The sequence below is a fragment of the Cucurbita moschata genome, unplaced genomic scaffold, assembly GCF_002738365.1.
Source record: "Cucurbita moschata cultivar Rifu unplaced genomic scaffold, Cmos_1.0 Cmo_Scf00072, whole genome shotgun sequence".
NCBI classification, from domain to species: domain Eukaryota; kingdom Viridiplantae; phylum Streptophyta; class Magnoliopsida; order Cucurbitales; family Cucurbitaceae; genus Cucurbita; species Cucurbita moschata.
In genome coordinates this window covers 344,484-372,006 of record NW_019268588.1, presented here as the reverse complement: position 1 = coordinate 372,006, position 27,523 = coordinate 344,484, and the positions used below count along the sequence as shown (strand labels likewise).

Here is a 27,523-nt window from a genome sequence, read left to right as displayed (position 1 = left end):
ACCACGTCCCCTCGTACTTGAAAAAGAAGACTCAACCGCATCATTCTTTTTCGTCAGTGCGAGCCACTTCTCATGTATGAGTAAGAGGTGTCTTTACTCCTCTTTGTCTTCATAGTCAAGTATTCTCTCCTATAGTTACTCCATTAATAACTTACTCTATTAAGTCTACTAACAATTCTCTTAAAAATGAATGAATAAATTATAACTTGTTTAAGTAGCTCAAGTTTATCAGCGGACACCTTTGCCTAAGTTGGAAGCATTCATCTCTCCACGTGGGTTCAAATATATGATAAACAATTGCAGACTGTTCTAGCCATTGGAGGAGAAAGATCAGTACAAGGAGAAATGCAGACCCACCACTTACGTAATGGCTTACGAAACCATTAGCTTCCACCCGAAGAAAGTCATACAATCACTGACCTTTTAAATTATTTATACTAATCTTTCCTTCACATAAGCTTTGAAGAGAAAAAGATGGCTGAAGAAGAAGTACAAGTGTTTGGCTTCCGGTCAGGCCCCTTCAGCCTCAGAGTGGAGTTGGCTCTCAAACTCAAAGCCGTGGATTACCAACACATTGAAGAAGATTTGCTCAACAACAAAAGTGATTTGCTTCTCAAATACAACCCAATCTACAAGAAGGTGCCTGTCCTTGTCCACAATGGCAACCCCATTTCGGAGTCACTCGTCATCCTTGAGTACATCGAACATAACTGGACGCACAATCCCATCTTCCCCGCACATCCCTATGATCGAGCTCTCGCCAGGTTTTGGGCCAAATACATCGATGACATGGTAATATTTCTTTGTTTTGGGGCATGTTTGGCTAAAAAGATGAGAAAAGTTATTGAAATATATTTTATATAGCTCTAATTAGAAATAAATTTTATCTCATCGTCAGATCCTCTTATTTTTTAGATTTAGTTGGTAGTATTCTATTTAAAAGTTGTGGATGAAAATCAGAATTTAGATCCTATTAAGATTTTCGATCCGGCTTATGTTTCTCATTCTTAACATAGTAATAGAGATTTTGTTTTTGGATTCCAGGTTGTGCCTGCCGTGCATAAAATTTCTCGAAGCATGGAAAAAGAGAGAGAGAAAGCCATAGAAGAAGCTCAGAAGACCTTGGAACCATTAGAGAATGAGCTTGAAAGCAAGAAGTTCTTCGGAGGAGAGGAAATTGGGTTGGTGGACATTGTAGGACTTATTTTGGCCGGGTGGATTCCTGCCATTGAAGAAGCTTTAGGATTTGAGCTTCTCATAACCCACAGGTTTCCAAACCTGAAAAAATGGACTGAAGAGTTCGTGAACCACCACGTGGCCAAGCAGGTTATGCCTCAAAAGGATGGGCTTGTTGCCTTTCTTAAAAATGTTGCGCTTAATCGAAAAAATTAAAAGATGAAATCAAAGTTTGTGTTGTGCTATCACAAATAAATTCAGTTTTTTTTAATACCGTAAATTAAATTTTAATGGTGGAGTTTTCAATTGCTCAATCTAAATTAAATAAAAGTCGTCGTAAATATATTTTTGGGTAAATTATAAAATATAAATTTTATTGTCAACTTGACTGAAACTGATTATAAAATTTATGTTAAATCTGAATATTCTAACATTTTCTTACTTTAATAATAATTTTAAAAACTTTATAAAAATTCAGAGGCAATATTATTTTAAATAAAAGACGTCATGTTCATTTTTTTATAATATTATTTATAAGGACAGTGTCTATTTTCTTTTTAAATTTTTTATTAAGAAAAATGTCAGACTCCGGAAGGTGGTAACGTGGTGATAGGTGGTATGATTGGTAAAGCCACGTGGGTGTGTGGGTGTGTGGGATGAGCATGTAGTTATTAGTTTATGTTTGGAATTATGCAGCTTTAGCTTCTAAATCCTAAGATATTTATACTAGGTTTTATCTAATGACCATTAATTTTTGTTATAAATGAACTTCTCAAGATTGGTTAGATACTTTACCTAGAATCATGAATATACGTTAGGGTAATGAGCAATCTCGAACCTAAGTTCAGAACCTACTAAATCAAAGAATGTGGCCAGGGTCGTATCCTTTAGTCCCTAGAAGACTAGGACAACCGGGGGTCTTTGAGACCCATATGGATAATTTAAATCCAAGGAATCTTCCTATAGGTTCATAAGGAGGTGCAAAAGCTAAATAGCTACAAATATAGGATGCACTAAAAGTTTAAAAATCAAGAAGAAATCTCAATCATGCAATATAAATTTAAAAGGAAGATGTGAAGAAGATTTTCAAATTATAGAAGATCTTGTAATTCACTTGGCTTATGGAAATAAGATTTTTAGTGAGTGGAAAATCAGATTTAACATAATTCATTTGGGTTATGGAGAGAGGAAAATCAGAGTTAATTTACTTATGGAAAGAAGATTTTTAGTGAGGTGAGGGACAACCACGACATCTAATAAGTGAATATTTGGAACACGAGAAAGAGTACCGGTGTGGGTAATGGGTAGAGATGCACCTTTCCTACGATCACAAAGTCCTTACCTGTGTAATTTTTAAACTGATCCAAAATAGATGGGTCGGCAGTCATATGGGCCGAAGCCCCAGTGTCAAGAAACCAATCAGCAGCATCGGGTCCAGCAATAGAACATGACGTGTTAAAGGCTTCAGTAAGGTGAGCATGAGAAGAATCAAGTCGAACATACTCTTGGTTGCAGCGGCCAGCATAATGGCCCTCTTTACGGCATATTTGGCCGTGAGGTAGTCGGCGACCCTGACCTGAGTGAGTTCGTTCTCGATTGGTAGAGTTGTTTTTGTGAGAATAAGAACGACCTCGCTGGTTGCTAAAGGAAGCAGGGTGGCTTCCATGGGTGCGACCACGATTAGTGGCAGTGAATGTTGTAGGAGTGGAGTCAAAGAACTCAAGGGAACACTGGAACAACTCAAAACTTTCAGCTTTAGAAACTAAATCTGCAAAATAGGAGATAGGGGTGAGAGCCATCTGGGCAGTAGAAAAAGCTGAAAATTCGGTGTCGAGTCTACGAAAGAACCAGTGCACTTTATCAATGTCCTCGACGGTCTGTCAATGGCATAAAGTTGGTCATAAATTTTTTTGAAGGCACGGGCATACTCAGCAACAGGTTTGGTGCCACGTTTCATCAACTGCAAGTCATCCTTGAGTCTCAATTCAAGAGCTTTCGAATGATGGCTGAACGCAGTTTCCAACGCAAGCCTAACATCACGTGTAGTAGAGAGACCAACGACAACAGCCATGACTTCCTCTGTGAGAGAGAAGAGCAGGAGACAGAGAAGTCATTGATCGGCTGCCTCCACGCCAAATATTTGGGGTTGAGTGTTGAGGAGGTTTTTGAATCAAAGCGAGGTGGTGGAACCATAGTTTCATCAACATAGCCCAGCATGTCTTGACTCTCAAAGAGAGGGAGAAGTTACTTTTCCAAAGAAGATAATTGGAGGAAGAAAGTTTGATGGTGATCATATGGATTAGAGTATTGAAAGGAAGAAGATAATAAGAGGATTCGAAAGCTATAGAGAAGAAAGAATCAGAGTTGTTAAATTAAAAGGGCTCTGATACCATGTAAATGTTTGCTGAATCCACCCCACCGAAATGAGGGTGAGAGTTCTCTTATTTATAATCATTTACAGTATAGAAATATATTAAATTACAAATAATATGAAAATAACAGTAAAAGGAAAGAATAATAAAAGAATACAATATATTTGTTTTTAATAAAAGGACAAATATGGTAAGCCCTAATGTATATTTGCCTTTTAATGAATGGTTAATTATCCTTAACAATGTCATATTAAAGAAGAATCGAGCTCTATTTACTCTTGGATCGCTACAAATTTTGGGAGGATGATTAATGTATTTTAAGACATTTTATTTATTTTAACGTTGCATTTAATTAGTGGCTAATTATGGTCCTACATTATAAAAGTTACATCTAATGAAATTCCTCATGTAAGGTCAAGTTTTTTTTCATTTTGAGGCTATATAAAATCATGTATGGTGACTTTGTAAAAGGACTTGAAAATGTAGTAAAAAGAGCATTTGTGCCTTCTTTTAGTCAAGTGCTAAGTTTCTTTGCAATTATATATAGTTTAGGTTGCATGTTTAGAATAATTCAAACATGACATGATCAGTCTTACTTGTGAAGTGATTCGAATTTCAAATAAGTATTCTTGCTTTGAAATATTTGATCGACAAGATAATATTGAATTTTACTTTCCTTTGAGGTGATTCTTTATCGTTATAAGGTTCTTTGATATATTTAGACCTAAATGTCATATTCTTTAATAAGGTTGGTAGATGAATTTCACGAGAGTTGCAATCATTTAGGATGAAATCCAAATCTTATCTAGGAGTTTGCATATTTAGGTGAACTAGGAGTTTGCATATTTAGGTGCTTATAAAGATTTTTATATTCAACTAGCTAGACTTTCCATATCACAAATCTTATCTAAATTACCCATGTTTAGTAGTTCAACAAGTTACTGTGCAAGAATGGTTAGGAGGCTCGGCAACTCACTCCTAATCGTTAACATGCCTCGAGGAGAGTCAAGACTCTATGTGGTGATAGTAGCTATGGAGGTTAGTCCCCATGAACTTTATGACAATGTGAGGAATAGTAGTCAAGCCAATAACTTTTATTAGTGAACCTTAAAATACAGTGTATTATAGAGAGACCTCTTATGGGCGCATTCAAGGTATCCTCAATTATCCCTTGGTCAGGAACTTGTTACAGGGGACACCAAAAGGGTTTAGTCATGCTTGGTTAAGTAGGGGATGAGAGTGTATTTAGTGATGAGAGTGTATTTAGTGATGGTAGTTATGGGGGTCACTCCCTTTTAGCTCTGTGAGATATGTAGATGAGTAGTCTAACTTAATAGCTTCTATTAGTAAACCTATAAGAGAGGTAAGAATTCAATGTCATCCATAGTATTCCTTTAGGAGCTAGAATAGAAAGGTCGTGCCCTAAATTATAGAGAGACCTCGTGTGAAATCCCACATCGATTGGAGAGGAGAACGAAACATTTCTTATAAGAGTACAAAAACTTCTCCCTATCAGACGTGTTTTAAAAACCTTGAGGGGAAATTCAAAATAGAAAACCCAAAAAAAATAATATCTACTAGTGGTGGACCTAGAACATTACAAATGGTATTAGAGCCAAACATCGGGCGATGTACTAGCAAGGAAGCTACCTCGAAAGGGGGTGGACATGAGAAAGTGGGGGTGATTGGGGGTCCCACATCGATTAGAGAAGGGAATGAAAGTTAGCGAGGATGTTGGGCTCCGAAGGGGGTGGATTGTGAGATTCCACATCGATTGAGGAGCAGAACAATAAATTCTTTATAAAGGTGTGGAAACCTCTCTCAAGTAGACGTGTTTTAAAAACCTTGAGAGAAACTTCAAAAGGAAAGCTCAAAGAAGACAATATCTGCTAGTGGTGATATGGACCATTACACCTTGTGTGGGTACAATCAAGAGATTCGCAACAATCCCTTAGTTGGAAACTCGTCCATAGGGGTAAGGGTAATATTTAGTAGTCGCATCTCATAAATACTTACCCAGTAAGACAACAAAAGGGTTTAGTCAGGCTCCAAGTTAAGTAGTTGGGAAAAGTTCGAGCTTGCACCTCACAGATAGTCGTTCATTGTAATCCTTCCTCTCAGCTTTCTTTGTTGCAAGGGTTTAACTATTCTTAAGAACTAGAGTAGCAATATCAGGCCCTAAAATACAATGTGTCATATAGAGGCCTCATGTAGGTACAATCAACGGATTCCCAACTGTCCCTTGGTCTAGACCTCGTTCACAAGGGTGAGGGTAATGTTAAAGGTTGCACCTCACAGGTACTTGATAAGGACACCAAAAGATTTAGTCAAATTCCAGGTTAAGTAGTTAGGAATAGTTAGAGGTCGCACCTCATAAATAGTCATCGGTAATTATTCTTTAGGAGCTATAGTAGTAGGATAATGTCCTAGAATGCAATATGTGATAGAGACACCTCATGTGGCTACGATCGCAGGATCACATTATCCTTTGGTTGGGAACTCATCCACTAGGGTTAGAGTAATAAAAAGTTGGGCGCCCCTAATAGATACTTACCCAGTAAGAACATCGAAGGGTTTATAGTCATGCTCCAAGTTAAGTAGTCGAAAACTATTAGGAAGGCCATGCACTATCCCTTGCCCTATCTTTGTGGCAGTAGTAGGGTTATGCCCGGAGAACATAGTAACATTAGGAAGGCCATTCCCTATCCCTTGCCCTATCTTTGTGGTAGTAGTAGGGTCATGCTCGGAGAACATAGTAACATTTTACGACCATAGTAACCAAAGAATTTACAACCTTAATAGGGCATAACCATGAAATTTAGCTCCTACGTGGAATTAAACCCATATTGGATGGTTTCACCATATCTAACATGAGGAAACAATTAGAAGAGTTGTACGGTTCATCCAACCTGTAAAAGCATCTTATGGAGCCGTTGTACTATTCTGAAGAAGAAAGATCGGACATTATGTTTGTGCATTGATTAAAGGGCGCTAAATAAAGTGACAGTACACAAAAATTACCCATTACCATTATATTCGATTTGTTCTATCAACTCCATGAGGTTAAATACTTCACAATGTTGGACTTATGTTCGGATACGACCAAGTGTATATTGCTGAAGAGGATGAACTTAGAAATGGAACTAGAGTATTAAACAGGATTTAAACAGGGTTTCAAGTATCATTGCAATGGAACTAGAGTATTAAACAAGATTTCATTGCTCCCTCCCTCCTCCCAAAGAAGAGAACAATCATGCATATCGAGTAGCTAATTAAACACACATGTAAATAATTAACAATAACTCTTTAATAAACTAAAATCAACCGTTAACATACTTAAACTATATAAAACTCTCTCGACTCCCCTAGAAAGTTTAGCTCTCCATACAAATTAAATTAAATAGAGGAACCCATATATCAATCATATAAAAGAGATAGAATAAGAGAAAAGAGTAAGGAAATAGATAGTAATCAAGCTTGGTTGCAGTTCTTGAATGACAGTTCCCTTCTTTTGAGATCTCACGTCTACCTCTTTGCCCTAATCAATCCTTTTTTGTCTTCTTTTCCTTCCTGTCAACAACTGCTGTATTAGGGTTTTCTCTTTCCAAAAATGTGGCTCTCCTCTTTTTAGGTATTCATTTTTCTTTTATATTGTGTATTGCTTCTCATTTAGGGCCGAAAAGGAATAAATTTTCAATGTTCCACATTGGGTAGTCAATGACCCACTTGTACAGCTGATGTGGATTAAAATTTCCATGTTATCATCCAAAATTTACTTTCCGAATTATTTAAGCATTCGAGTCAACAATTTGTTTCAATATACCAATAGTGTTGTGCCCAGATTTGCTATAGCATCATGCTTCAGCATAAATGTTATGAAATTTTGCCAAATAATTCAATTAAATATACAATTAGGCTTCATTCATGCAAATTGATATTATTTTCATGTTGAACCACAATGAACTACGTTATGCATACTAATTAGAACAAAAGGAGCAAATAATGAGAAAATGATTTGTATGAGTTCATAATTAAGTACAAAAATGCTTTATATAATTCTACTTTTGGAGAGATATCATGTGTTCTAGAGGTCGACAGTCCCTTTCACAAGCATTTTGCGCGTTTTGACGTCGAGTCTGGTTGTTTTATGTTGTGGGTTTCATTTTCAGACATCTACGGAGTTCTCTCTCTCTCTCTCTCTCTCTATTTTTCTTTGTTTTTCTCTCTGTTACGGGTACTGTGGGCGTTGGCTGAAGGCTTGCTGAAACATGGGCATTTGGAGAGGGTCGTGGAGCGTATTTCCGCGACCCTCCCGTTATTTCCGGCGGTTGCCGAAAAACTCGTGAGTTTTCTAGCGACTGGGTAAATTTTTTTTTTCTTTTTTGTGATTCATTACACATGGTCTCGAGTTGCGATGTCGTCGTCAACTGTATAGGGATGTCTTGCCTTTACGTGAGAAAATAAGAATAGAGCATGGCTTGAGTACCCGTATCAATGTTAAATGCAAACATATACAATTTCATGAATGAGACCTATCATAAAAGTCTACTTCCTACGGCGGCTTTCCTAACGGGCAACTTGGACGTGTACTTAATTTTCCTACACACAGTCCATACGTACGAGTACGGACCTACCAATTGGTCCACACACCTCCTAGGCCCATTTCTGGTCGGCCAAGCATTCTATGGTAGCGGTTGATGTCGGAGATCCGTTAGGAATAGCAAGGCAGCATTATGATAAATATAATGATCGTTCTCCTGCCTCGTAGCGTACACGTCCATACTATCGTGAAGGATTAGAGGTATCCCCAAATGCATGAGCACACAATAATACATGAGGTCCCAACATTTTTCCACTTTCATTATTAATTAATACCTTGCTAGCGTATTCTTCGTATTATATCATTTCTCATAATGCTTATCATATCATTTATCGTATCTTTCATGTTTTATTTATTGTACTAACAAAATTGATATAATTAAATTAGTTTCTATAGACAATCCAAATGTTGGAATTCAATGGACATGACATGGCGCAACATGATTCAAGGGTGACACAACAAATTAATTGGTTACTTTCAGTTTTGAGGATTCTTATCAAACCCTCATGGCCTTCAAACCATTCTTCAAACAATTGTATGAATTTAGAGATTGTACAGATAGATATTCATGAGCCTGGATTTAGAAATTCTTTCCTTATTTAACTCCGCCGTTTCCCATTCCCATTTCATCCATCGGAGACTACCAACGATCTCAATGGCAGCCGATCAGTCAATTCTCCTCTGTTTCTTCGTCTCCTTCTTTGCGTTTCAAATCGCCGCCAAGAATCAGAAGGAAGCTCTTGACGCTCTCTACAAGGCCAAGTTTTTCACCAACTCAATCGCCGCCGATTCATCCGATTTTTTCGTCCGAAACCACGTTCCAGATCAAAACACCGATGTTTTGCCGACGGTTGAGATTTACGATCAGACCGGACTGAAGCAGCAGGACAAAATCGAACGGCTGCCGGGACAGCCGCCTAGGGTTGAGTTATCGCAGTACGGCGGCTATGTGACAGTCAACAAATCCGCCGGCCGAGCTTTTTATTACTACTTCGTTGAATCTCCTGAAAACAAGGCCTCGTTGCCGCTTCTTCTCTGGCTCAATGGAGGTTCGTGGGCGACCTGGATTTAAGTGAAATTTAAAAAAAATATGTTATTTCAAATGATAAATTTTTATCTTTCTAATATAATTTGAGTAAAAAACATGATGGGATGGGTTAATAAATGATTAATTGTGTAGGGCCTGGGTGTTCGTCTCTTGGTTATGGAGCCATGGGTGAACTCGGTCCATTCCGAGCTGGTAGCGACGGGAAAACCCTCTTTCAAAACGACTTCTCATGGATTCATGGTACTAATTGTTTAAACATTTATAGATTTTCATGGTTAAGTTATTAATTATGAAAAACTATTTATATTTTTAAAAAAATTCTAGTGGCAAATGTGTTGTTTTTGGAATCTCCGGCCGGAGTGGGATTCTCGTACTCCAATACTACATCGGATTACAAAAACAATGGAGATAAGAATACGGCAAAAGACAACTATGCATTTTTGGTGAATTGGTTGGAGAGGTTCCCAGAGTATAAAGATCGAGATTTCTATATTTCTGGTGAGAGTTACGCTGGTCACTACGTTCCTCAGCTCGCTCATGTTGTTTTCTCACACAATAAGAAGGCTGGAAAGACGATCGTCAATCTCAAGGGTATTATTGTAAGTATACCACTTTCTCTCTCCCAACTTCTTAAGAAACAATTATATTCAAAATGGAAACAATATATGAGTTTCTTTAAAACCTTTTAAATTGGGATGGGAAGAAGAAGGAAACTTTTTATTTTCCTCACTTGATGAACTTCATTTCAAATGGTTTTCCCCGCACAACCTACTTCATTGAATTTCTTTTCTTATCTTGTTGGTTGTTTTCAGATTGGAAATGCCGTGCTCAATGATGAGACAGATCAAATTGGAACGTACGATTTCTTCGCATCCCATGCACTAATTGCCGACAGAACTGCAAACGACATAAAGAAGTATTGTGACTTCTCGCCAAACTTGACCGTACAGAGCCCGCAGTGCTTAGCGGCGTCGAAAATAGCATACTCTAACATACAAGTGATCGACATGTACAACATCTACTATCCACTATGTTTGAATAGTAACCTAACACATTGGCCAAGGAAAGCGTCAGTGATGAACTACGATCCTTGTACTGATGACTACACATATGCGTACTTGAACCAGGCAGAGGTTCAAAGGGCGATGCATGCCAACGTGACAAAGCTTGCACACGATTGGGATCTTTGTAACGATGTCCTCAAGGACTGGACCGATAGTGCTTCCACTATTATTCCTCTATTGCGCGAGTTCATGGACAATGGATTACGAGTCTGGGTTTTTAGGTAATTGAACAATGACTATTAGTTATTGAGAAAATAGTAATAATTATGAGTAGTATAATTAACTACAATATTGGTTTCAGTGGTGACACCGATGGAAATGTACCTATTACTTCCACCAAAGACTCTATCGCCACGATGAAGCTTTCGGTCAAGAAACCTTGGTACCCCTGGTTCGTTCATCATGAGGTACGTTCTTGTAACTCTATTTCCTTATTAAAATAAACGAGTATTTAATTTAAGCTCACTTAGATCGTCTTAATTAATCTCAATTTTAATTTTGACGTTGAATTTATAGGTCGGAGGGTATGCAGAAGTGTATGAAGGGGAGTTGACGTTGGCGACCGTGAGAGGGGCAGGTCATGAAGTGCCAAGCTTCCAACCAAGAAGAGCCCTTGCACTTATCACACACTTCCTTGAAGGGACTTCTCTCCCGCCCTCTTCTCCTTCGTCTCATTCTTCATAACATTTTTTCCATATGTAATTTTAACTTTCCATTAATCTTTTTTAAATTAGGTTCTTCTTATATACCTCCAATATCAATATGTAATACTAATACCTATAATCGGAATGAATAATAAACGGTTAACATTCTTGATCTCAAGTGATTATGTCTGTTTTTAATTTTTTTTATTCAAATTAATTCACACATGGCTCAATGTTAAAAGTTTGATTTTCCATCTTGTTATTATTAAACTAAAATAATTTTTTTGAATTATGAGCTGTGGTTAAAAATGTTCATTTAAGCTGCGGGGTTGGGGCTCCGAGGAGACCCATTCTATGCGGGGCAATCTTCATTTAAGCAGAGAATGAGAAAGGGACTAGGGAGAGATTTTTCCCGTTAGATAAACGTGGCGGAGATAGGGACTATGTCCTCGTCCGTGCTTTTTTAACATATAAATTTCTCAACAACAATACTTGGCATGACAGCACAGTTGCGGTTGGAAAAAGGGATAGTGAAAGAGATAGGAATAGATAGAAGCTGTCATGCTTTATTAATGTTTTAACTCAAGGTTTAGAAGGTTACACAATTTCAGTATTTATAGCTTATACACTAGATCAGAAACAAGTAAATGATGGAAATCTAGATAAATTCAAATATATTAGCAATCTCCTAAAATTTTGGTAGTTTGAATATTTGAACATATCTCAACTACTTTAAATCATATCTCCATTTTGAATACTTTGAATCATATCTCAACACTCCCCCTTGATTCAAAGTTGCAGATGTCAAGTATAGAGCTTTTCTTTTGACAAGGCCTTTATAAGTATGTCTGCTTTAAACCGTACAATGTCTGTCTCAGCTTGTATACCTTTGTTTCTTTGTTTTCCTCTGGGAATCCCTCTGGCGGTGTTACATAAACCTCTTCTTGTAAATCTCCATCAAATTGATAAACAGGCCACCGCAATGGGCTGCATGTCCCATGTAAATCTCCATCGAACTTTTCGTTTGGCAAGTCAACTATATCCCATGTTCCATTTTTCTCAATGGAATGCATCTCTTCTACCATAGCTTTCTTTCGCTCTTCTTTTTCAGCTGCTTCTTCATAATTCATAGGGTCTGAAATAGTAAGAGAAAACTGACATGAGGCATATATGTCAGCTAAAGATTTATACTTCTTTGTAGGTATCTCATCTGAAAGTTCTTCCAGAGAAGAATTGCTGTTCAGTGATGCTGAAGATGATGAATTTGACACACTTTGTGTTGCAGTGGATGCACTGAGAGATGCATTGGAGTTGACCCTTGTCTCTTCATGTGGGGAAACTTCAACTATAATCTTTTGCTGCTCCTGTTCTTTACTCCAATCCCAACTCACGTTTTATTAAATATTACATCCCTTCTAACTAAAATCTTTTCACTGATGGGGTTGTATAATTTATATGCCTTTGACTGAGTACAATAGCCAATAAAAATGCATTTTTCAGATTTTTCATAAGCTTTTGACGAATTTGAGGATGTTTCAAAGCATAAACAACACAACCAAAGATTCGTAAATGACTTACAGATGATTTCCTTCCATGTCATGCTTCATAAGGAGTTCGATTCATAACCGCCTTTGTTGGTGAGATCTTTAATAGATAAACAGATGTTGCTATGGCTTCTGCCCAAAATTGGTTTAGAAGTCTCCTTGCTTGTAACATACTTCTTGCCATCCACAATAGTTCGATTTTTTCGTTCAACGATTCCATTTTGTTCTGGAGTGTAGGGAACTGTTAACTCCCTTTGGATGCCCTCTTCTTCACAAAACAGATTAAACTCTTTAGATATTAACTCGCCACCTTTGTCTGTGCAAAGAACTTTAATGTGACAGCCACTTTGATTCTCCACTGTAGCTTTAAAAATCTGGAACTTTTGAAAAGTTTCTAACTTATGTTGTAGGAAGTAAACTCAGCTCATGCGACTATAGTTATCAATGAATAGTAAAAAGTATGTACTCCCACACAAGGACTTTGTTTGCATTGGCCCACATAAATCAACATGAATTAGTTCTAGATAATGTGAAGCTCTTTTAGCTTCTCCAACAGGAAAGAACTTCTTAGTCTGCTTGCCATAAATGTATCCTTCACACAAATTTGTTGAATCAATTCTTGGTAATCCGAAAACCATATCTTTATCCCTGAGTATTTTCAGGCCGTTCATATGAAGATGTCCATATCTGAGATGCCATAATGTTGAGTCATCTTTCATGCTAGCAGTAAGAGCAAAATCCTCCATGTTAGAAACATGGAGTGGAAACATCTTATTTGAAGTCATGGCAATTTGAACTTTATGGCCTGATTTCTTATGTGTAATGACACATGCGTTGTCATCAAATAAAACTGAATGTCCTCTGGTCATCAATTGCCCAACACTCAATAAATTGTACCCTAAATCAGGTACAAATTGAACATTATCTAATTGTTTTATCTTACCATGACTAGTTTCGACTTTCATTGTACCTTTTCCCTCAACTTGCATCTCTTTTGTGTTTCCAAGTTGCACCTTAATTTTTTGCGTCTCATCAAGCTCTTTGAATAAGGATTTGGTGTCTGTCATATGATTCGAGCATCCACTATCAACAAACCATAAGTTACCTTTTTTTGGATTAGTATCCATGCACGACATAAGTAGCTTTTCTTCTTCTTCTTCATTCTCTACTGCAAAATTCATTCGTTGATTTTTATACCAACAATCAGATTTTGTGTGCCCATACCTTCTGCAATGGTAACATCATATGACATTTCTTTGTTCATTGAATTGTCTCTGTCCATCACTTTTCCACCTGTTATCACGACCACCATGGAAGTTGCGAAATCCTCCTCTTCCACGACTTCTACCTGCTAAATAAATATTTTCTCTTTCGTTGTTTTCGTGGTTGGTTGTCTCCTTCACTTGAAGTGCCTTTTCTTCGTTCCTTTCTGATGATCTATTGATTCTTGCCTCATGAGCCTGAAGCGAGCCCATCAGCTCATCAACGGAGAGTATGGATAGATCCTTAACTTCTTCTATGGCAGCCACCACATGGTCAAACTTTGGAGTCAAGCTTCTCAACACCTTTGTAACAATTGTTTCGTCTGAGATTTTCTCTCCATAGGTACGCATCTGACTGACTATTGTCATTGCTCTTGACAAAAAATCAGCAATTGATTCGCCATTCTTCATGAGTAGAGTTTCAAAATCACGTCTTAGAGATTGAAATTTCACTGTTATGACCTTTGAATCTCCTAGAAACTCCTTCGGTAGAATTGACCATGCCTGCTTTGATGTGGTTGCTGCTGCAATTCGTGAAAAGATAGTCTCATGAACTGCTTGCTGAATAGTGAATAGGGCCTTGGCATCGTTTTTCTTGGTTTCTCTTAGTCTCTCATTTTCTTCTATTATGGGCTCTAATACATCGCCTAATACCCATAGGATAATAAAATAAATAAATAAATAATAATAATAATAATGAAATAAAATAAAAATAAAAATAAAAATAAAAAAAGAAAGAAAGAATGAATGAATGAAAGAAAGCGTGTGGCAAGGGGACTCTGCCTTGCCACCGCCAAAAATCGCAGGCAGAAAAGACTATGGAGTAGCCCATTTTCAAGGACCTTTCGAGGGCAGAAGAAGAGGGTTTGAGAGACGTCGAAAATGGAGGAGGAGCTCACGAACTCTTGGAGACCAACCATTGGGAGAACTCGTTGCGAGTCCACGTTTGCCGGAAACTTCGCGGTTGAGACCCACAAGCGCCATCTGATCGATTAGGGGAAAAGTTTGAGGATTTCCACCGCCGAGGCTTGGAGCTTGAGGTTAGTGAAGAAAAAGAGTCAAAATGGCAGAAGGGAACGGAGAATCGAGATATCACTTTGGATCTACGAGATTTGAGGATTGTAGGCATCGGAAACGAATCAGAGGGAGAGGCGACGGCGAGCATGCAGAGGAATTATCTAGGGAGTTTGGCAAATTTTGGAACCCTCCAAAGACAAAAATCCGAACAAAAACATCAAATGTTTCAGGTAAGTAGCACCGCGGAACCTTGGATTTAACTATGCTCATAGTATACATGAAATTATGGTATAAGAAGTATGTTTTAGAAGTTTGAGCATAGAATGAGTATGTTTGTTGAAACTTTACTGAAACGCGTATGCAACTACCTTAAGAACTGAGATTCATGACTAGCTTTCCATGATTAGATGATTAAGTTATGCCTCCGTCACGCATGTTACAGTATTAGCGGTTACCCGGGGACGATTAGGGGTTCGCCAACTAACCCCTAACCGTAAACCTGACTTGATTGTCAGGGGTCCGCATAACTATAGAATTGGCCATTTTATTCTTGAGGGTACCTTGTGGGGACTTGTGGGAAGTTTGCCAGTTAGTTTCCTATTAGTGAACCTGTCACGAGTGATAGGGGTCCACTGTGGTACATTAGAGTTGGTCGATGTGATATTGCTCATGCCTATGAGTTAGCGGTTATCCGGGGACGATTAGGAGTTCGCCAACTAACCTCTAATCGTAAATCTGACTCGATTGTCAGGGGTACGCATAACTATAGAACTGGCCATTTTATTCTTGAGGATACCTTGTGGGGACTTGTAGGAAGTTTGCCAGTTAATTTCCTATTAGTGAACCTGTCACGAGTGACAGGGGTCCACAGTGGTACATTAGAGTTAGTCGAGGTGAAATTGCTCATGCCTATGAGTTAGCGGTTATCCGGGGACGATTAGGGGTTCGCTAACTAACCTCTAATCGTAAACCTGACTCGATTGTCAGGGGTCCGCGTAACTATAAAACTGGCCATTTTTATTCCTGAAGGTACCTTGTGGGGACTTGTAGCAAGTTTACTAGTTAATTTCCTATTAGTGACCCTGTCACGAGTGACAGGGTCCACATTGGTACATTAGAGTGGTCGAGATTTATTGTTCATGCATATGAGTTAGCAGTTATCCAGGGACGATTAGGGGTTCGCCAACTAACCTCTAATCATGAACTTGACTCGATTGTCAGGGGTCCGCATAACCATAGAACTGGTCATTTTATTGTTGATGGTACCTTGTAGGGACTTATAGGAAGCTTGTCAGTTAGTTTCTTTTAAGTGAACCTGTCACGAGTGACAGGGGTCTACAGTGGTACACTTGAGAGTTGGTCGATTCCTAAAATGCATGAACCTTGAGTATCGAGGTCGTGCCTCGAGGTCGTTGAGATTTGATGATGAAGAAGAGAGACTAGTAGAGACAATTAGCCTAGTGACCTAGAGAACTTAAGAGTATTTCGAGGGCTGGAGGTCCAGATAGGACCATGAACCAAGAGAAACTAGAATGAGAAAATTTAAGGTGTGGTCTAGATAGAGTCGATACGAGGGGGACAAATCCCCAAAAGAGAATAAGATATCAAACGATGAACAAGATCAATAAGACTTAACTAAGAGATACGAACTACCAGCAAGCTGCTTACTGAATATATTTTATATACTCATTCCTGCTACTTCAACTTTCTTTTCAGGTGGAGTTTGATGTAGGGCGGAGGCACACGTGGGTTGTTGGCTATAGAGAATCCCATCACATTTGAGTTTGTAGTCTTCTTTGTGCTTTGCCTTCAAATCCTGCATTTCACCTGTTTTAAATCGTTTGATGTGATGTATTTTAATGATCTCTTCTTGTCTTTCTATGAAAATAAGATTTTCATTACTATTTTTAGTTAGATCTCAAATTGCATGCATGAGTTTAAATGTTTTAAATTTTATGCATTTTCATTTTTGTACGTCACCGAGTAACGATCCGTTGCTCGAGACTTTCGAAATTTTGGGTCGTTACATCAACAACCCGTGATCCACCAAGTCCCATAGCTCCTGCGATCTGAGCAAGGTTTTCATCTTGATGCTCCACCACTCATATTTCTCACTATTAAAGATGGGTAACAACGGTGCAGAGGAAGAAAAAACAGCTACTGCCATTTTTGTTTTGTGAAAGAAAATAATCACTCACCCTCGTGCCAAACGAACTTGGCTCTATACCAAAATTGTTGAAAAAAGGATAGTGAAAGAGATAAGAATAGATAGGAATAGATAGAAGCTGCAGTGCTTTATTAATGTTTTCTAACTCAATGGTTAGAGGGTTACACCATTACAGTATTTATAGCTTATACAGTGGACCAGAAATAAGTAAATAATGGAAATCTAGATAAATTCAAATCTACTAACAATCTCCTAAAATCTTTGTAGTTTGAACATATCTCACTACTTTAAATCATATCTTCTTTTGAATACTTTCAATCATATCTCAACAGTTGCTGCCATGAACTACAGTTCGCTGCTTCTAAGATTGCCCAGAGATCAAATTTTCGTTGAGATAAAATGTCATTCTTACTGTGCTTTTTCTATTGTCAATGTCTCTAGCTAAATCACTATGGGTAAAATCAACTAATTCTTCAAGACCTCACCCTTTTCGATAATTCAACCCCTAGCTTGTGGTTCCATTCACATAGCGAACAATGTGCTTAACCGCTTGATGTGCATCATAGTGGCCTTTTCCATGTACCCACTCATTATTTTGAAAACATATGAAAGGTCCGAACGAGTATTTGTCAAGTACCTTAGACTTCAGATGACATGCCTATACTTGGTGGAATTCACCAAGTTTCCTTCAGCATCTTTCCCGAGTTGTGACTTTGCTTCCATAGGATACTTGGTTGGGTTGCACTCTATCATCTTAAATTGTTGAAACAACTTCTTAGCATAGGTCGATTGCTTTCGCATGATGCAATCTTTCCTTTGGTCCACTTCAATACCGAGGTAGTACGTGAGTAACCCAAGATCATTCATCTTAAATTCTTTCGCCATTTGCTACTTGAACTCTTTGACGCCTTCCACCCTTGTACCAGTGACGATCAGGTCATCAACGTATACGCCAACTATGATTGTTTCAGCCCCACTGTTTCTGGTATACACTTCTTGTTCTTGCGAGCACTTCATGAAGTCCAGACTCTTTAAGCTCTTGTTCAGACCTATGTTCCAGGCCCTTGGTGCTGGTTGTAAACCTAGAGGATCTTTGACAACTTGTACACTTTGTGTTCTTCGGCTTTGACGACGAACCCTTCTAGTTTGGCAACATACACTTATTCTTTGAGGTCACCATTTAGAAATGCTGATTTGACGTCCAAGTGAAGGATCTCCCACCCATGTTGAGCTGCAAGGGTAAAAATCAACCTTATAGTGTCCAGTCTAGCCACAGGCGCGAAAACCAACTCCTTGTCGTTGCACGTATCCCTTTGTCACGAGTCTTGCTTTATGCTTGATGACATTTCCTTCATTATTCTTCTTCAACTTAAACACTCACTTCAAACCGATGGGCTTGTGTCCGGACGGTAAGTTGGTAAGTTAGTTAGTGCCCATTTCTTGTTATTCTCAATGCTTGAAGCTCTGTTTGCATGTCCTCCTACCACGTCGTCTCAGTTGCTACCACATGGTAGGTTGTCGGCTCCTGACCGCGAGCAACACTAACTCATTCGGATCCAATTCTTCTTCAAGTTTATCCGCATAAATTTCAACATGAAAAAGAAACTTCTTTGGTTCATCCTTTGTTGTGGATCCTCTTGTGCTCTCGTCTGAGCTCTCTTGTTCTAAAGAGTCCATCACGCTTTTTGGTGTGCCAATGATGACATGTGTAGACTTGTTGGTGTTGTTGTAGGAGCACTTTTTAGGTCTATTGAGATTTTCGATCCCACTTATGTTTCTCATTCTTAATATAGTAATAGAGATTTTGTTTTGGATTCCGGGTTGTGCCAGAAAGCCATAGAAGAAGCTCAGAAGACCCTGGAACCTGAAAAAATGGACCGAAGAGTTAGTGAACAACCAGGTTATGCCTCAAAAGGATGCGCTGGTTGCCTTTTTTAAAAATGTTGGGTTTAATCGAAAAAATTGAAAGATGAAATCAAAGTTCGTGTTATGCTATCACAAATAAATTCAGTTTTTTTTTTCTTTTTTATGTCCTAAATTAAATTTTAATAGTGAAGTTTTCAATGTAAATTAAATAAAAATAAAAGTCAAATATATTTTTGGTTAAATTATAAAATATAATTTTATTGTCAACTTATTATGAAGTTTGTACTAAATCTAAATATTCTAACATTTTTTTTTTTTTACTTTAATAATAATTTTAAAAACTTTATAAAAATTTAGAGGTAATATTATTTTAAACAAAAGACGTCTCTTTTTTATAATATTATTTGTAAGGACAGTGTCTATTTTCTTTTTAAATTTTTGGTTAAGAAAAATGTCAAACTCTGGAAGGTGGTAACGTGGTGATAGGTGGTATGACTGGTAAAGCCACGTGGGTGTGGGAGAAGTTTTAAGTTTAATTTAAACTAAATTATATAAAATAAAATTCACTTTAAAAATACATCTTTTTAACTTTTAAAATTTTCATTGATAAAGTAAGTAGCCATTTCAGATTTATTTTGCACAAATTTACTCGTAGGAATAGTATGAGAATGTAGTTTTTAGTTTATGTTTGGAATTATGAGTGCTTTAGCTTGTAAATTCTAAGATATTTATACTAGGTTGTATCTAGAACCTCATGACTGACCATTAATTTTTGTTCTAAATAACTTTTCAAGATTGGTTAGGAACCTTACCAAGAATCATGAATGTACGTGTTAGGGCAATGAGCAATCCCGAACCTAGGTTCAGAACCTACCAAATCAAAGAACGTGGCAAGGGTCGTACCCTCCGTCCCTAGGAGACTAGGACAATCGGGAGTCTTCGAGACCTCGTGTGAAATCCCATATGGATTGGGGAGGAGAACAAAACATTTCTTACAAGGGTGTGAAAACTTCTCCCCAGCATATGTGTTTTAAAAATCTTGAGGGGAAGCTCAAAATGAAAAACCCAAAGAGGACAATATCTACTAACAGTGGGTCTGGAACGTTACAAATGGTATCAGAGCCAAACACCAGGAGATGTGCTAGCAAGGAGGCTGAGCCCCGAAGAGAGGTGGACATGAGATGGTGGGGGGTGGACATGAAATGTCCAAAGATGACAATATCTGCTAGTGGTGAGCTTGGGTTGTTACACCTTGTGTGGGTACGACCAAGAGATTCGCAACAATCCCTTAGTTGGAAACTCGTCCATAGGGGTAAGAGTAATATTTAGAGGTCGCACCTCATAGATACTTACCCCAGTAAGACACTGAAAGGGTTTAGTCATGCTCCAGGTTAAGTAATTAGGAAGAGTTCGAGCTTACACCTCATAGATAGTCGTTCATTGTAATCCTTCAGGAGCTAGAGTAGCGATGTCGGGCCCTAAAATACAATGTGTCATATAAAGGCCTTATGTGGGTACGATCAAGGGATTCCCAACTGTCCCTTGGTCGGGATCTGGTCCACAAGTGTGAGAGTAATGGTTAAAGGTTGCACCTCATAAATACTTGATAAGGACACCAAAAGATTTAGTCAAATTCCATGATAAGTAGTTGGGAAGAGTTACGTCCCCATGCCCTATCCCTTGCCCTATCTTTGTGGCAATAGTAGGGTCATGCCCTACGCTCGATTAGTGTAGTAGGGTTCTCCAAGTAGGTCATGTTCTATCCTTTGGTAGTGTGCAGGGTATTAATCCTTATACTTTTCACATGCTAAACAAGCGTTCTATAATCTTTGTACTTTAAGCATATTAACCGAGTGTTCTACCATCTAAGCTACATCTCTTTGCATCCATTCATAAACATTTATAACTTAATATGAAAATAATAAACTTCAGGTAGCATATAAAATCATGAATGATTTTAGAGCTTACTAAACAATTAACAAAGTCTATCAATAATATAACAAAAATTAAGCTTTTAAATTTGCACAAAGATTAAAGAAAAAATGGAGATGTAAAGAATGTGCTCTATAATCTAAGCTAGTACATATCATTACAATGAAACCTAATGGTTCACAAATATTTATAATCTAACATAAAAGTAAATTTTAAAAGCATATAAAATCATGAATGCTTACTAAACCATTAACAAAGCTGATCATAATATAACAAAGATTAAAATTTTAAATTAGAACGAACAAAAAAGGAGAAATGTAGATGTGAGGTATTAATCTCCGTAAATCTTGCATGTCAAGTGTCAAGGTCATATTTATCCAAGACATGTTGTCTGTGCCTGCATGGCCGTGCCATGTCAAATTCTTTTACTGGCTTTCACGTTGTGTTACTTTCATATTTCATTTTATGTTCTATGACCCTTCGACGAAATCATGTCTACTCCAGTCAAATATGAATCGCCTCAAAATGTATTAAGGGGGACTAAGTAGTCATCAAACCTCTCTAGACCAAGTATTTTCTCTTGCCTACATATTTTCAATGCAATTGACTTTTACAATGCTTACTTTTAACTTGTTTTCAATGATTTTCCTCGACCACATTTTCTAAAATATTTTCTCTCAAAAAGTGGCTCGAGCTCGACTATTGTATTATTTTTACATAAACTAAGATTTTTACACGGCTAACTTGTTCGCTAGGTTAGAAAAAGTGGTGCAAAATTGTTGTTCTTTTGTCGAAAGGAGTGTGATTGTGACAAGTGGTAGCAAAGCTGAGTTAGCTCTTAGTCCCGTTAAAGAAAAAAAACGATGTCTGCAACAAAGCATTCGAGTAAGTCGTAAGTTGAGCGACTCATTGAGATCGAACATGAAATGTTGTTCCTCAAAGAAGTACTTGACATAGGCATCCTAGAAGAACGAGGGGTAGAACTAAATGAAAACATCACAGGAATTGATGCTATGAGCACCTGCCTGGATGGGTTGTCAATAAAAGAATTGATATTTAGGATTGACTCCCTAAAAGAAAGAGCTACACAACCGAGTAGACTAGAAAGTCAAGGTAGCTCCTAGAGCCCTATAGCGCACATGAAAAAACGTGTCAAAGAGTAAGATAGTTCACAAAAGACGATGCTGAAGCCTTTTAATGAGTTGATTGAAGACTTCATGGCAACAATAGACAGCATCAAGCTAGAGATTGTCAAAATGAACACTAAGATATGCTCCCATCCGATTGTCAAAATGAACACTCGAGATTGTCAAAAGACCATCCTCGACCAATTCTCGATGTCACATTCATACTCCCATCCAAGATATGCTCGGTCAAATTGACTCTCCAACTTCTCTTCAAATATATTGCAAAGTTGTGGGGTATTCCGTCAAGCATCGTTAGCGACAAAGATGGCAGATATATCGAGACATCCAAGACATAGTTATTCCTGTTCTTGACGAAAATGATGAATATCTCCTCGAGCTACGCTCCTAGACTAATGGACAAACCGAATGATTCAAACGTTTGCTGGAAGAATATTTACGACACTTCATTGATGCTTGTCAAAAAAATTGGGTGCAGTTACTAGATGTAGCCCAATTCTGCTTTAATTGCCAAACTAGTTCATCAACTCAGAAGAGCCACTTTGAAATTGTGAGACAACCATCCCTACCACATATTATTGACCACCCATTTGCACGGAAGAATCTTTAAACTCAAAACTTCACAAGGGAATGGAAGCAGACAACATATATAGGTCAGATTTTACCTAAGAAAATCCTCCAAACGTATGAAGAAGTGGACAAACAAAAAGCGTTACCCCCTCCAATTCTAAGTAGGAGACCAAGCCCACATAGAAAGCATACATGCGTGCCTATTTAGTTAGCCTTGAGGCTAGAACATTTCCGTATTTGCAATAAAAAAAAAAGACCAATGACTTGTTATAAAATACAAGGGTCTAGTTAAAGTTCTTAAGAAAATCGAGGGTATGTCTTATAGGGCATTATCCACATGGACCAAAATTCGCCCAGTAATCCATGTGAGTAACCTAAAGTCTTACCACCACGATCCAAACGACAACAAACCCGGAATAGGTCTAAAATAGAAAGATGATCCTAGAAGACAGAGTTAGGAAAGTAAGAAGACTTGTACAGAGAATTCGAGAATTCCTCGTCAAATGGAAGAACCTCCCTATAGTGGAAACAAGTCGAAGACCTGTACAGAGAATTCGAGAATTCCTCGTCAAATGGAAGAGTATTATTAAAATCACACAACGGACACACTCAATATAGATGAACGTAAGGAACAAAAGAGAGAAAATGTAAGAAAAGATATTGGCAAGGTTTGAGAGAATTTCTTGATGTAGAGTATTGATCCCCGTACCTCTTGCATGCTAAGTGAGTGCTCTCCCATCTAAACTAGATCCTCATACAATAATGCTAACCTATTATTGAACTTTTGTAATAGTGAATTGAACCATTTAGTGTATCTGAAGTTATTTATGATGTCAAAATATTGCCAAACTTATCAAACAATTAAAAAAATCATCCTAACTAAAATAGAAAAATGGTTATATTAAAATTTTAATAATTAAAATTTCTTAAAAGCTTAGAGACTAATGGTAACTCGAGTCCGAACAAAGTATTAAATACCCAATTTTTTCCAACAAAGTATTAAACACCTAATTTTTTCCTATAAAGTCCAAAGTTATGGTCTTAGAAACTAAATTTCAATATTGGGTAGAATAAAAATTTGCTTAAAAGAATTCCACGAACCCAAGAAAAATATAAATAAAATAGTAAAAATTAAGGAAAAAGTCGGTCAAAGTCAACCGAGCAGCAAAATGATCCTTTTGTCACCTTGCCTAATGAGGGGTCTTGTTAAGCCCTAAGAGTTCTAATGAGTAAGGAGGAAAAAAAAAGTTTACGAATTCTTGAGAGCGAGTTTAGAGATAGAAGTTCGCCGATTTTCCTTCACAAAACTTGCTGAATTAGGTTGGCGACATCTATTTTGGGCCTTTGAGTCACTCAATTCCGTCAAGAATTGAAGAAGAATGGTAAGTATAAATTTTAGATTTTTTAATTCAGTTTTCCTCCAAATCCAAGAGTTTTTAGGGTTTGATTTATAGGTATGTCGGAGGAATTTCGTACAGGATTCATGAAGGAAGCCATAGTTAGTTCGAATTGGAAGACGACATTTCGAAGAATGTCAAGAATTTGCAAGATTGTAAGTTATACTGTTTTAGTCCATATTTTAACGTGTTTATTTTCTTCTCGAATTGTCCTAAAACTAAGAGCAAAATACTTAGGTATATATGGATTAAAAGTTTATAATCTTTTCTTTTTTTCCAAAGAAACTAAGGTAATTTGAGATAAATAAGAAAATTTATAAAATCAAAAGAAAATAGGTTCAATATGTGAAAAACACAAAAATCTGGAAAGCTAAATATGGAGGATGAATTGCAGGTGAACATGTGTCAAGCGCTAAGTGGACGAACGTGGCAAGCTGAGAGCGTGACACTCATCAAGCGTTGGGTGGACAATCACAGCTAGCTGAGAGTGCGACACACGTCCGCCAATGGCCGGGGAAGCACATCTGGCGGACAGCGCGCCACGTGTCACAGTCATACTTTCTCAACCATGCGGCGTTGTGAACTTGACATGCTCACGAGAAGCTATGAGGGGAACCCAAGCATATAGATTTTTCACCCGGTTTTGTGGCTTCGTTAGACCTTAGGTGAGGTTTGTGTTCGCCAACTAGACATTACTTGTGCAGGATCCAAGCTTGTTCGGTCCCACATGTCCCCTGCGCATGCATGTTCAATCATCTGCGACACAACTGACTTGTCTCTACACTAGGCCAAGTCATTGGGCTCAACCTTACCTCTTCTCGGGGTCAAGGTCTCTCAATGCAACGTCACATCTAACATCTTGTCATCTTGTCATCTTGATTCCCAATCGACATAGCTCATAGGTCTTGACGTCATCCCAAGTCACAAGGTATCATTGGCCATCGCAGCTCACTTAGTCATGTCATCGAGAATGAGCCCACATATCGTTCATAATCTCGAAACATCCCAAACATCTATTCATCTAGGTTCAATCAAGGCATTGTCTCGAATACCCATATCATTTACGGACACCGTATTGGATAGCGGGTGTATACCTTCAAAATCAAACTAAAGGATTGTCCAAAAACTAACCAAAACTATCCTTTAAGAAAGAAAGTAGAGATGAAAATACCCTAAATCATGCAATCTACCTGCTCACAAAAACCTACCTCTCTACCAACTAAACAACAAGCTGACATCTCAAAGTCAAAGACAAACCCATTTTGAATACCCACTTTGATGTCGCATGGGCTTACGACATATAGAATACTCATTTAGGAGCTGCTATAAAAGGAATGAAAGAAAGAGGAAATGGCAGAGGAAAGGTGAAATGGGAGAAAAAGTGGAGGTGTTTGGGGCATGGTTCAGTCCTTTCAGCCGACGAGTAGAATTGGCTCTGAAACTAAAGGGTATTCAATATGATTACATTGAAGAACAAATATACAAGAAGAAGAGCGATTTGATTCTAAAATATAACCCTGTTTACAAGAAGGTGCCCACCTTCGTCCATGCCGGCAAGCCCATTGCAGAGTCCATTGTTATCCTTCAGTACATTGACGAGACTTGGAAGGAAAACCCCCTTTTGCCTCACGATCCCTATCAAAAAGCTCTGGCTCTGTTCTGGGCCAAGTTCATGGATGACAAGGTAAGCACTTTTGATATATATGTGTGTGTGTGTGTGTGTGTGTGTATCAGGTGGTTGATATCATTTGGGTTTCTATTTTTGTGGATTCACAGCTGCTGCAAGCATTGATAAAGGCGAGGAGAAGGCAGGGGAAGGAGAAAGAAGAGGCAGTGGCAGAGGCAGGTGAGGCATTGAGAGCATTAGAAGAAGAGCTGAAAGGGAAGAAGTTCTTTGGAGGAGAAACGTTGGGATTTGTGGACATTGTTGCTAACTTCATAGCTTATTGGACTCCAGCCATGGAAGAGGCTTTGGGGGAGGAAGTATTAACCAGTCAATTGCAGCAGCTTCCAAGGCTACGTCAATGGTGCCATGACTTCCTTGAACATAGCGTCGTGAAACAGACTCTGTCCCCTAAAACTGAACTCCTTGAGTTCATGTCGACTCAGTTTGGAACTAAACCAACATGAATGCTTAGTGAGTGAAGAGTGTGTTGGACATGTCCCACAATCGAAACAAGTAATTAAAGGAATAACTTCAGGGTAGAGACCTTTTGAAGCAAAGAAAGCTTAAAAATACTTGCTTTTATCAATTATCTTTCTTGTAGTGAAAATAACATAAATCACATGAGTAGTTTATCAATTATCTTTCTTGACGGGAGAAAGAATAAGTGATCTCCTAGAATTCTTAAACTCTCTCATCAACTTAAGCAACTACTAACCATTCTTTCTAATTAAACAATAGCAATTTCCCTAAACCTATTCAAGCCAATAACTCTTAAACAATTATTTTAAAATTCGTCTAGATTGTTAGATAAAATCTGAATTCACACGATTTCAATTGAATACCTTTTGACCATTTGACAAACACACGTCGAATCGGTTTTAGACCGTAATTTTGTAGAAAGTGACACAGATTTAGTTGGCCACTCTTCGACCATTCTTAGGATAAGTTATATTTAAATAACAAATCTGTTAAGAAGATTTCATAACCTTATTTCAAGCACAGTCAAAATTTCAGCAATTCTCTCTTTGTTATTTTACGCATGTTATTTTCTTCCAACAACTTTCCATCAACAATTTCCTCTCACCGAAAATAAAAGGATTTCCCTGGCCGATTATCGAAATTCAACAAGTGGGATGAGCCCGGTTGAAGCCATCGGTGGTATATCATTGTAGAGGAGCCAACTTATCAACAATAAAGTTGAATAGCTCAAGTGGTTAGAGCATTGACCTAACAAAGCACAGGTCTCAGGTTCGATTAGAAGAAAATGCAAAGCCCAAAAATAAACACGTCCCAGGTTCGATTAGACGAAAATGCAAAGCACAAAGAAAATGCAAAGCCCAAAAATAAACACGTCCCAGGTTCGATTAGACGAAAATGCAAAGCACAAAGATAAACACGTCTGTGGGGTCCATGACAAGCGTTCCCGAGGAAGAGCTCCAACTGTGCATAACAAAAGGCACGGCTGGGGAGCCAATTCAATTGAAGGAGGAGCGAGTGTTCGCACCTCAAATCGGTGAAAGAGGCAAGTAGCAAGAGGCACCGGCGATGGGTTCTCGACACGGGGGCACTAAGGCAAGCTTATTAACTCCCATTCTCTTCCGTAAGATTGACTTTGTTCAAAAATTTTTACTTTGAGCAACTCCCGGAGACCCTTGCTAGAGTCTCTGTGAGAATTTTTGCACGTTGCTCTCTAGTTTCAACTTTGATTGGTCCCTTTTAAGTTTGCTGCATACAATTTCTTCCACTCCTCTCTTCTGCGTAGAGAATTCTTCATCTTGTAGGGTATTCTTTTGTCCTTCAACCTTCTTTTTAGGCTGGTCTCTAGGTTTCTTTGGTTAAAATGACAAGTTTGAAGTCTCATTTCTCTTACGTCCTTCCTCTGGGCCATCTTGGTTGAGATGATAAGTCTGATGAAACACATCGACTTGTAGGTTGCACTTCGCTGATTGAAGCAGCCTCTAGTTGCTTCTTGGATCTATTTTCGGTTCCTTTTTCTCGTGATCCATTAGTTTCTTCTTCACTTTCCTGCTGCCAACGCCAATAGATACTTTTG

General features: G+C 38.1%; 3 protein-coding genes across 4 annotated transcripts; 2 read left to right on the top strand and 1 right to left on the bottom strand.

Moving 5' to 3' along the window:
- The first annotated feature begins 458 nt into the window (after positions 1 to 458).
- On the top strand, positions 459 to 18,890 carry LOC111438219 (probable glutathione S-transferase). Of its 2 annotated transcripts, XM_023076185.1 has the most exons (4): positions 459 to 792; positions 1,045 to 1,410; positions 4,857 to 4,860; positions 18,876 to 18,890. In XM_023076185.1, exons 1-2 carry the CDS (start codon positions 475 to 477, stop codon positions 1,390 to 1,392), a joined length of 666 nt encoding a protein of 221 aa, XP_022931953.1. In that variant the 5' UTR covers positions 459 to 474; the 3' UTR covers positions 1,393 to 1,410; positions 4,857 to 4,860; positions 18,876 to 18,890. The 2 variants fall into 2 exon arrangements, with proteins under 2 accessions (XP_022931953.1, XP_022931952.1); XM_023076184.1 differs by lacking the exons at positions 4,857 to 4,860; positions 18,876 to 18,890 and having other exon boundaries at positions 1,045 to 1,456.
- On the top strand, positions 8,804 to 10,944 carry LOC111438151 (serine carboxypeptidase-like 40). The gene is made up of 6 exons (XM_023076100.1): positions 8,804 to 9,197; positions 9,329 to 9,436; positions 9,521 to 9,795; positions 10,009 to 10,481; positions 10,562 to 10,667; positions 10,777 to 10,944. Exons 1-6 carry the CDS (start codon positions 8,804 to 8,806, stop codon positions 10,942 to 10,944), a joined length of 1,524 nt encoding a protein of 507 aa, XP_022931868.1.
- Positions 18,891 to 24,679: 5,789 nt separating the features above from the next.
- On the bottom strand, positions 24,680 to 25,729 carry LOC111438222. Its single transcript, XM_023076187.1, has 2 exons — positions 25,598 to 25,729; positions 24,680 to 25,515 (listed from the first exon to the last, which is right to left on the bottom strand). The coding sequence occupies exons 1-2, from the start codon at positions 25,727 to 25,729 to the stop codon at positions 25,309 to 25,311; spliced, it is 339 nt and encodes a 112-aa protein (XP_022931955.1). The 3' UTR covers positions 24,680 to 25,308.
- Positions 25,730 to 27,523: the final 1,794 nt, after the last annotated feature.